At 45.2% G+C, this 11,657-nt stretch overlaps 1 protein-coding gene across 1 annotated transcript in view; it reads left to right on the top strand.

The window, feature by feature from the left end:
- The window catches only part of arhgef2a (Rho guanine nucleotide exchange factor (GEF) 2a), a 47,837-nt gene extending 36,769 nt beyond the window's left edge, over positions 1 to 11,068 (top strand). Inside the window, exons 19-26 of the mRNA XM_079523063.1 lie at positions 1 to 152; positions 617 to 715; positions 1,105 to 1,154; positions 3,546 to 3,587; positions 4,582 to 4,632; positions 6,664 to 7,002; positions 7,822 to 7,978; positions 9,481 to 11,068. The exon at positions 1 to 152 is cut by the window's left edge and continues 37 nt beyond it. Coding sequence (XP_079379189.1) covers positions 1 to 152; positions 617 to 715; positions 1,105 to 1,154; positions 3,546 to 3,587; positions 4,582 to 4,632; positions 6,664 to 7,002; positions 7,822 to 7,978; positions 9,481 to 9,551 — 961 coding nt within the window. The 3' untranslated portion in view covers positions 9,552 to 11,068. The remainder of the gene's footprint in view (positions 153 to 616; positions 716 to 1,104; positions 1,155 to 3,545; positions 3,588 to 4,581; positions 4,633 to 6,663; positions 7,003 to 7,821; positions 7,979 to 9,480) is intronic.
- The last annotated feature ends 589 nt before the right edge of the window (positions 11,069 to 11,657 follow it).

Below are 11,657 nucleotides of genomic sequence, written 5' to 3'. Positions count from 1 at the left end.
GCTACAGGAGAGGGTCAACCTCTTCTCGGACCTGGTGGAGGTCACGGGGGGTCACGAGGTCACGCTGCCGCCAAACACTCGCAACCTGTTCAGGGCCGACACCCCCCAGGCACCCCGCGCCGAGAGACTCCTACTGGACGCCATCGCCGAGGGTACGCACGCACGAGCACAGAGAAATGAACTTGAACCACTTGAAATACAAGCTCTAGTCTACACATTGTGAGTTTGTAGACTGGCTGTTTTCGGCAGAGATTTTGTGTAGAGGGATAATACTGGCAAACCTGGTATAGAGCCTTGGAGTAACCTGGTTTTGTCCAAAAGACTACTTCAATTTATGTTATACTGTAATGACTTTAATGACATTCATAAAAAATGAAAAATAAAGATCGTCACAGTGAGAGCATATCTTATACTTATACTTTGTTAACTGGGTTACCCCCGGGGTCTATTTTACATCCTTTACTTTTACTTTTTTTCTCTCAACACCAAATGCCTACGGCATGTCGCAGTCGGCTACATTTTAGGTACAGGTTTTACAGGTTTTACAAACAATACAATACAGTCTGTAGAAGTATTCACTGAACTGTTTCAAGTGTCTATCTTGTGGGTTGTTCAGTTGACAGGTTGAGTAATCTACTGCTAGGATCCAACCTGGAGATCCCTCTGCCCTGCACCGCCAACAGCAACCTCAACCACACAGGGGCGCTAGCGATCAGTGAGTTCCCTTCCACTGTTTTTGGACCCCAGAATATTTCATGTGAAGCCTCCTTACAATTACAATTTAGGCATTTGATTTCATGGACCTCCAAAAATCTGAGTGTACAAAGTTGTACACTCAGAGTTTCACACCTGTAAGGGACCCTTTGAAACCCCCTCAAGGGAACATGAGGGTACCTGGACCACACTTTGAGACCCACTGGTGTAGCAGAGCTACTGGTATTTCCAGTGAGCCAACATGCACAATATCAGCACCCTGACTCTGTTTGACCAGAATGGAACAGGGCATTGATTAGTATCATTGATAACGTGTTTGTGTGTGTGTGTGTGTGTGTGTGTGTGTGTGTGTGTGTGTGCGTGTGCGTGTGCGTGTGCGTGTGCATACAGATGGTCAGGAGGTGTTGGTCAACGGAACACACGTGTCCCCGGCAGTGAAGGTCAGCCTTTTATACACATGACGTTTCTGACATATATTAGTCATTATTTCATCACACCTCATACTGTTAACTACTTAAACCCTATAGACGGTATGCACATGCATACAGTGAATGGCAAATTGAGGGCCATGGTCATTTTTCTGCTTTTTACACATTATGAAACTACAGAATGTAAGCTTTCATATGATGTATTGTTCATTGAAATTGGAAAATATTTGAAAAGGATATGACCCTTTGAAACTTGTTGAACCAGAAAACCCAAAGTAGAAAAGGCCCACGAAAAATCCGGCCTATGGCACCAAATTGCTCAGGGCCGGCCCTGTGACGGGAGGCTACCGCTTAACTCCTTTTTTTATTAATCAATGCTATTAAACACCCTCTGCATCTGTGTGTTGTTTTGAAAATTAAATGAAATTAAATGAAAAGTATCAAAAACCGCTTCGGAAAGAACCTCAGACTCAACTCCATTGCAGCCTCAGGCTGTCTGTGAAAGCCCCTAACTCCACCCCCTCTCCCCTGCGTGCCACAGGGCTGGTGCAGTCAGACTCTTAACTCCACCCCCTCTCCCCTGCGTGCCACAGGGCTGGTGCAGTCAGACTCTTAACTCCACCCCCTCTCCCCTGCGTGCCACAGGGCTGGTGCAGTCAGACTCTTAACTCCACCCCCTCTCCCCTGCGTGCCACAGGGCTGGTGCAGTCAGACTCTTAACTCCACCCCCTCTCCCCTGCGTGCCTCAGGGCTGGTGCAGTCAGACTCTTAACTCCACCCCCTCTCCCCTGCGTGCCACAGGGCTGGTGCAGTCAGACTCTTAACTCCACCCCCTCTCCCCTGCATGCCTCAGGGCTGGTGCAGTCAGACTCTTAACTCCACCCCCTCTCCCCTGCGTGCCACAGGGCTGGTGCAGTCAGACTCTTAACTCCACCCCCTCTCCCCTGCGTGCCTCAGGGCTGGTGCAGTCAGACTCTTAACTCCACCCCCTCTCCCCTGCGTGCCACAGGGCTGGTGCAGTCAGACTCTTAACTCCACCCCCTCTCCCCTGCGTGCCTCAGGGCTGGTGCAGTCAGACTCTTAACTCCACCCCCTCTCCCCTGCGTGCCTCAGGGTTGGTGCAGTCAGACTCTTAACTCCACCCCCTCTCCTCTGCGTGCCTCAGGGCTGGTGCAGTCAGACTCTTAACTCCACCCCCTCTCCCCTGCGTGCCTCAGGGCTGGTGCAGTCAGACTCTTAACTGCACCCCCTCTCCTCTGCGTGCCACAGGGCTGGTGCAGTCAGACTCTTAACTCCACCCCCTCTCCCCTGCGTGCCTCAGGGCTGGTGCAGTCAGACTCTTAACTCCACCCCCTCTCCTCTGCGTGCCTCAGGGCTGGTGCAGTCAGACTCTTAACTCCACCCCCTCTCCTCTGCGTGCCACAGGGCTGGTGCAGTCAGACTCTTAACTCCACCCCCTCTCCTCTGCGTGCCTCAGGGCTGGTGCAGTCAGACTCTTAACTCCACCCCCTCTCCCCTGCGTGCCACAGGGCTGGTGCAGTCAGACTCTTAACTCCACCCCCTCTCCTCTGCATGCCTCAGGGCTGGTGCAGTCAGACTCTTAACTCCACCCCCTCTCCTCTGCGTGCCTCAGGGCTGGTGCAGTCAGACTCTTAACTCCACCCCCTCTCCTCTGCATGCCTCAGGGCTGGTGCAGTCAGACTCTTAACTCCACCCCCTCTCCCCTGCGTGCCACAGGGCTGGTGCAGTCAGACTCTTAACTCCACCCCCTCTCCCCTGCGTGCCACAGGGCTGGTGCAGTCAGACTCTTAACTCCACCCCCTCTCCTCTGCATGCCTCAGGGCTGGTGCAGTCAGACTCTTAACTCCACCCCCTCTCCTCTGCGTGCCTCAGGGCTGGTGCAGTCAGACTCGCGGAGCGGAAGATTATCTTGAAACTGCAACTCCGTCTCTGTGAATTCCTCTTTGCATAAGTTATTGTAATATTTGAAGTGCTTATTATTGTAGGCCTACTGTATATAAGCAGTGTCATCATGAAGCATCGCGGCATTGCGATGCATTGTGTGAGCTTGGAGATCTATTATCAGCTGTTCTTGTCAATGACGGAAAAGCTCCTCTCTCCACTTGAGCTGGATTCGGGTGAAGTGGTGATAATAATATTATCACCACTTATTATATTATAATATAATAATGACACATGCAAGTAACTGACAATATACAAAGTGAGAATACCAACTTTGATGGGGCAGTATTGCTTTGTTTTAAAATTATAAGGTTTTTTCATTTCCTGAAAAATGTTGGACATAGGTGGTTCCTTCCCGACAGCATTGTCATTCTAACAGTTCTGTACAAGCAGTATTCTCCCATAAGAAGTGCAGTCTTTCTGATGGTTATAACATTGTAGTTGCAGGACCACAGCGGTAGTCGAGACAAGACCCCCAGCGAGGTACAGTGATTCATGCTTGTACACATATACATATTATGTAGCATGTACACATGTACACATGTACATGCTGTCAATTCTTAACATATACACAGTTATAATGGGGCTTTTACCATATGCACGTATCAGGACTCTGATTAGTTTCTGGCTCTGAGTGAGCTCTGAACGGGCTGCAACTTTAGAAAAATACACAGAAGGAATATGTCTGGAATTGGGGCTGGGGTGGACTGCGGGATATTTCTGTGCATCTCTGTTATATTGTTTTGTTTTGTTTTGTTATGTGTTTGTTTTGTTATGCATTTCTTTGGTTGTGTTTTGTCTATGTCTGTCAATGTTTCATATACAATAGAAAATTAATAAAGTACAAATCATTAAAAAAAAACATACCCAGTGGAAAAGTGCACGTTAGGCAAATATATGGTAATGTATGGTGAATGAACAAATATAATTATACCACACTGCATTACAGCGTAAAGAGCCTTTCACAGCAACCACCATAACTATAAATATTTCATTTTAATGTGACTTGTGAATAATATCACTATGTTTATGAATTATAAGGAGGATACAGTAGGTACAGTAGGTTACCTGAGCCATCTAGTCTACTATCTATCTATTCATCTTCTCTTCTCCGTTAACAATTTTAAAGCGTGGGTGAGTGAGACCCAGATGTCCTTCTATTGGCTTTCAGTGTTGATGTCATTCATGAAATCACTGACAGTGATCCAAACGATATCATTCGCCATTATCGTCGTCGATATAGTTGTGGTGTCTGTGGACGATTTTTAAAGTGCCATATTAGTTCTTTCCGTGAATGTCCCTTTAGACCTAGAAATACAGACACAATGTGGCTTGATGTATTATGGAGACTCCATATTTTAACAATTTGTTTTTAACAATTAAAGACAAGCTATTATTATGCCTGCAGTATTTTAAAGCAAGCAATTAATGCATTTTGAATAAACAGCTAATATAAAATAAATAATCTGTGTTGCAGGAGATCAGCCAGAGGCTGATGAATGTCAGTGCTCATCTCCATGCGCTCCAGGTTTGTGGCTTTCATCATCACATTTTATGACATATACTGTACAGGAAGTATTGCTATTGACTCTAGACCTACAGCATACTGTACCTGCCAAGGAAATCAATCATACCCCATACATACATATGACAGCAAGGTTTTATTGCAATGGTCTGTTTTTATTCAGTGATTTTGCGAACTGACTGTATTGTTGTGAACGGGGTGCATACTTAGTTTAGACTAGTCATTGGTTAGACATGGGTTAAGGTTAGGTTTAGGTGTGCTGCCCCGTGGGAGGTTAGGTTTAGGGTGAGGGTTTGAGATAGGTTGTAGTTGTAGGACTAATGACTGGTCTAACCAATGACTAGTCTAAACCAAAAACTCTCTAAACTAAGTACTGCACGTCTGCACCCGTTGTGAACTGCTAATCTGACTGTGACTGTGATATGGTGTAACCTAGTGTCAAGCAAGGACCTCCCCCCTACACCCCTAGGTGGGGATGATTAGGACCCCCCCCCCCCTACACCCCTAGGTGGGGATGATTAGGACCTCCCCCCTACACCCCTAGGTGGGGATGATTAGGACCCCCCCCCCCTACACCCCTAGGTGGGGATGATTAGGACCTCCCCCCTACACCCCTAGGTGGGGATGATTAGGACCTCCCCCCTACACCCCTAGGTGGGGATGATTAGGACCTCCCCCTACACCCCTAGGTGGGGATGATTAGGACCTCCCCCCTACACCCCTAGGTGGGGATGATTAGGACCTCCCCCCTACACCACTAGGTGGGGATGATTAGGACCTCCCCCCTACACCCCTAGGTGGGGATGATTATGTGTATGTCTAAAAGAGGGACCTACAGTACAATACAGTAGACACCCCCATTATCACTTTTTAATCTGCTCTGGGGAAGGCTGAGGCCAAAACGCGTAAGCGTTCTCAATAAATGAGGAATTGCATCTGAGCTAATCTTGCATCATTTATTTTGAGTGCCGCGCTCTCCATTTTGATGCGATTTGATTTAAAGGACAATTCCGGATTAACAATTTTCGTACCTTAATCTGATGTTATTATATCCAATAACGAGTGGTAAAAAATTACATAATTCCAAACAGAGCCCACCTCGGTGCTGGGTCATGCGCTAAATCGCTTATTTTGATCGTTCTGAGAAAAAACAAAAACAAAACTACACATCTGTCTTTCATAATGTCCAGATACGATGCACAGTGTTTTGTCCCAAAGGGGCTTCTACCTAACCTGACTCCGCCAGATGGGGCAGCAGAGAGTACACTGGGTTCCCCCCTCCTGCTCCCATCAGGCAGACTTGATGCCCAGCCACAAAACGGCCTGGCCAATCAGCAGCAGCTGAGAAGCTAGAAGCTGCTGCTAGAAGCTGCTAGAAGCTGCTGCTGATTGGCCAGGCCGTTTTGTGGCCGGGCATCAAGTCTGCCTGAGAGTTCCCAGATGGGAGCAGGAGGGGGGAACCCAGTCTACTCTCTGCTGCCCCATCTGGCGGAGTCAGGTTAGCTTCTACCTGTTCCACTCGTTATTGCATACTGTATAATAAACATCAGATTAATGTAAAACGATGGTTAATCCGGAATTGTCCTTTAACCCATTTTGGGCGGGAACCCCTTTTGGTGTTTTAAGTGTAATGTTGTACTTTAGCTATTGAAAAATAGCAGATCTACAAGCTCATAGCGTGGTACCGAGTGCCACGTTACGAGCTTGTAGGTCTGCTATTTTTTTTTAATCGTGAAAATGTAGTGCAAATATTTTAATATATATTCTTTCAACGCTTTTAACTCAAATATTTGCTTCTGGGGTGTCCCTGGAACAACATATTTTCAGATGGGGGTCGGCGGCCAATTACATATAATCTTGGGGGTCCTTGACATGAAAATGTTTGAGAACCACTGACATAGAAACATGGGGTTTTTCAAAAAACTGTCAGGATTTAGAAGACATTTGTAGAATCGTTCCCTGGTCTAAATGGGTTAAGGTCCACTTGTATCGTGTTATTATTTCCCTCCTATCATCATCTCCTGTGTGCTCCAGGGTGTGGTCATCAAGCAGGACTCCATCGTAGAGCTGTGCCTGCACCCGGAGGCCTCGGCCCAAACGCCCCCCAACCGCCTGAGGCGTTCTCTATCCCGCGACGCCACGGGGCCCCAGGGCTCCGAGCAACAGGGGCCCGGGTCCCCCCTGGGCGAGCTTAATCTGCTCCAGAGGCAGCACAGCCTGCTGCAGGAGGAGCTGATGAGGCTCCGGGGGTCCGATGGCCGCCTGAAGGACAGCGAGAGGGCCCGTGCCCACCTGGAGAGGCAGGTCCGAGACATGAGAGCCAGCAGCGGCGGCGGCGGCTCGGCCACGACGGCGGGGGAGCACTCCTCTGAGGTTAGAATGGCTTTTTGTAAATGAGTATCTGTTGGAACCAAATGTCACGAATCACGATTATGACATTTTACATGACGATTAATTGGTGACACTAACAATTTAGATTCACGATTTAATCGTATTTTTTGTTGTTGAACACTAAGGCACATAATGAATATACAGTAAATTCTCAATGAATAAAATGTACATTTCTGTTGTTTGAAGATGCACAGGGCAGATATGCCAAATAACTTCAATATTCAAAGAAATGACTGACATTTAATAACTTTATACTTGCACTATTACATGTACTTCATTCATGTCTTTTTAGCAAAACATTTACAACAAATAATATTTGTTGTAATGTTTTGCTAAAAGGACAATGACAATGACATCATTATATTATATGTCATGTCATTGCCAAATCTGGATTCTGGATGAAACAAGGATACATTTTGTGTGATTATGAATAGCAAAGGAGTAGCCTCGGTACCCAGGCTTTCATTTTCGTCGGCGCAAAAATTGAAAGCCTGGGGAAACGCATTGGCCGATCTGGTCTGGAAGTGGGAGTCAACCCTTCTGGGTGGGCGTCGCTCCAAATGATGTGACGTAGCGCTGCACTAGGGGGGGGGGAGGAGGGGCCGGGGCAGACAGACAGATCGGTGAGATCCAATCAGGGCGTGCGCAAATCTCAGTCGCGACCCACCCCTCTAGGCCAGAAACCTAAACTAGCTCAGGCTAGCAAAGGAGTGAATTCGAAAATCTACAGTTCTGATGCAGATTTAATCGTTAAGAAAAACTGTCCTGTTTGTTTGATTGTTTGTATGTTTGTCGTTGCAGAGAAATGAACTTGACCATGGCGCCGACTCGCAATTGGCCAGCCAGGATTCCATCGACCAATCAGATGGCCTCCAGGACTGCAGTGACGGCGAGGTGGACATGACATCAGACGAGGACGACGGGAAAGAGTCCCCTGCACGCTCTGAGAGTCCCAGAGGTATGCACACACACACACACACACACACACACACACACACACACACACACACACACACACACACACACACACACACACACACACTTCACTTCTTACTGCACTTCAAGATACCAAATCAGTACTGCTACATACAATAGGGATTCTGATGCATGCAGTCTATCTACCAACCACAGTCTAAGGCCCTTCGTATCATCAAGGACGCCTCTCACCCCAACAATGGACTGTCCCCTCCTCCTCCTGAGACCCTCTCTGTCCAGCAAAACCCAGTCTGACCCATCCACACTTCTGTGATGGTTCTGTATATTATGGGATGTGTTGATGTGGGTTTCAGTGCAGTCCCGCCTCTCTCAACCAAAGGAAGAAAATAACGTTAAATAACATGAAGAATCTCCAACTCTCCTTAGTGAGGAATGAAAGATGTACCCCACACACACACACACACACACACACCTGCTTATACAGTATAAGGCATTGACATTTGTAATGAGGCACATAATGTCTCATGTGTGTGTGTGTGTGTGTGTGTGTGTGTGTGTGTGTGTGTGTGTGTGTGTGTGTGTGTGTGTGTGTGTGCGTGTGCGTGTGCGTGTGCGCGTGCGTGCAAGAGAGAGAGAATGAGTGCCCTCTCTCAGATGTGTGGGTGGAAAAGTCTTTCCGTTTTCCCTGTGTTACACTCATCTATCTTGTTATCTCTCTCTCTCTCTCTCTCTCTCTCTCTCTCCCTCTTCACTATGCAAATGGTTTCACAGAATCATTCTAGATGTAAACTATGTACAGTATATCAGGTTGAAGGGACAATACAGTATTGCAATTGAGACATTGTTCCTCATCCATCGAACAAAATAAGAATGAAATGTGTTATTTCTTCATAAACAGTGTAGAATAGATAGAGCCTCTAATAATGCCTCCCCTGGCCAGCTGGGGCATCTGACGGCGGGGAAAGGAACTGGTTGGAACGACGTGTTCCTTCCACGCGTTGCGTCCAACCGGGGAAACTCCCCCCTGTCATGTGAAAAGAAGCAGCTTGGACTCCTCATGCATTAAAGGAAGCATGAGGTCATGCTCTCCCCAGGTTTGCAGAGAGAGTTTAGAGCCCAGAATTACATTAGACAATTGACACTTGGTGAAAACATTGGGTTACAAAAATTGTGGGATAAAGATTTAGGGGAAAAAAAGAAAAAAGATCTACACCTAGATCTACAGATCTACACCAGCAATTCTCAGCCTGTGGGCTGATGTGTTGCGAGCTTGTAGGTCCGCTATTTCCAGTGAGTAGTCGTACAATGAAATTTGAGTAGTTTGGTTACAAACTATGATAAATCGTTATGTCACTCCTTAGTTTTGATTGATTGAATACTTTTATTTGTGTGTATGTGCGTGTGTGCATGTGTCCCCAAACCTTTTCTGTTTTTCACTGCCCAATCTAAATAAAGAATTTTAGAACGAGGTAAATTGACGTTGCAGAAATGAATAACATTTGAATTACTGTCTCTTGTTTCCAGATCTTCAAGATATTCCAGAGGAGAGTGAAAGCGGAGCTGAACAACGCCAGGCTACCGTGTCACACTGCTAGTACGTCCCCCCTCGAAACAAAGACTCCCCCACAATGGTTCCTACAGAAGACAAAGAGCTGCAGCATACTTCAAATGATCTCGAATATGCTTTTGTCTTTGGCAGGTCAATAACAATAAAACAACATTGTTGAGTCTAACGTTAAGGAGCCAGAGCAGAGCCACAGCGAGTATAAAACGGTTATACTCGTCGAACTCTGTTGGACTCGGGGAAACCCTGCCCAAGCTGAGAAATGCCTTGGCTTTGTTTGTAGTATGCTGCAGTGTCAACTTCTACATTTCAAAGACCCTCCCATAACCCTGAGAGTGTACAAATGGAACCAAATGTGGTTCTATTTGCAACACTCTGAGTGTTGCAAACCCTGATGGTCCCTGGACCCCACGTTAAGAACCACTGAACTAGGCTTAACTGTTTGTTTTGAAACAATGACTTCGAAACTACTTTTACTTTTCTGCACGTATAGAATGATTATTTCTGTGGCTTTTATGGCAGTCTGAATGTTTTGACTCGTGGCGATGTGTGGCCTTAACTTCAGCTTCAGTGTGGATTATCTGGATTCATACAACTTCCTTTTCGTTGTAATCGTTGCACCAATGAGCTGTCCCCCTTTCTGTGGGTGACAGGAAGGGGAGGAGTTATGCAAAAGAGGGGGGAAGAAGAACATTAGAAACACAAAGAGCAGCCTGGTAGCGGAACCTTATAGCTACCTGTGTCTGAATTACCTGCAAATGCATTTTGTACCAAGACTTGGACCAATGTGGAAGACTGGAGTTTGTAACAAAGGTTTTGGAAATGTGCTGCGTAAGTGCGTATATTTTGCAGCTTGTGCACACACACACACACACACACACACACACACACACACACACACAAAATAGGTATTTAGATACTTGAACGTCTGATATTTCAGTAAATTAGGATTACCAAACCTTTTTAATGTTCATTGTGTAAATGATTTATATTTATTTTGTATTTTATTTAAGCACATAGAAAAACATGTATTCTCTTCTCTATGTATGCTGAGCATTTATCTAAACCGCAATCAAACATTATCAGCAATAGGTCAATATACACTTAGATCAAATATATGTGAGGACTTCAAATATTATTTGAGTTGTACATAGAATGAAAGACATTTTACTTAGTAGAAGACATTTTAGAAGAAACAATTCTTAAAAAAATAAGGCAATTCTTGAATTGTATATTCTAGATGGGAACAAAATGGTGAAGTTCTAATTTCAAACACAGATGGCAGTATTTCAATCCATTTGTCTGAAATGTGTGCAACTCATAATTTCTGCTGGTGTCAAGATATTATTTCAAACACATTACCTGTGACGACAGTTGAATGACAACTAGCATTTAGAAACTTCATTTTGGATGAAGTTGTGATATTAGTTTGAAGAGATTATTTAATCTCTTAGCTGTTCTTGATTTGTGATGCATTATCAATTCAGTTCAACTGAATTAATTTGAGACCAGTTCAAGCTATATCAGGGGTGGGCAACTTTGACGATGGAGAGGGCCACTATATTTCCACACTCACACCCTAGGGCCATATATTACTGTCGTAGCAAAAATAGCGACGCGTTTTGACCTTGTAGATCGGCTATTTTTGCTATATTTGAATTGAAATCTTAGATTTTTGCTATTTTTGAATTGGAATCCTGAAAATTAACATTTTTATGTAATTCCAAATGCCTTTAATTATACGTGTGTTGAGCAATGAGCTACTAATTTAGACTAGAGTAATTAAAGCGGGTCATGTTTGCATGTCGTAGAAACAGCTGAAACCAATATTATATCAGTATCCTGACATTAACCTGAGGGCCACATTAAGTGAAGGTGGGGGCCGCATGTGGCCCCCGGGCCGCCAGTTGCCCACCCCTGAGCTATATTATCAGTCCAATTTATGCAAGTAAACACTGAACCTTGAACCAAACAAATGTTTTACTTGGTGACAACATGATGCAGTATGTTGCAAACTTGTTTACATTAGCTAAATGCTAACAATGACATTGAAAACATGTAGACAATGAAACAAGATAACAATTCAGCTGTGGCAATAATGCATTAGTATAATAAAGTAAAAAAAACATTCAATAAT

Source organism: Electrona antarctica (genome assembly GCF_951216825.1).
Source record: "Electrona antarctica genome assembly, chromosome: 15".
In the NCBI taxonomy this organism is placed as follows: domain Eukaryota; kingdom Metazoa; phylum Chordata; class Actinopteri; order Myctophiformes; family Myctophidae; genus Electrona; species Electrona antarctica.
This window is presented reverse-complemented; position numbering and strand designations above follow the sequence as displayed.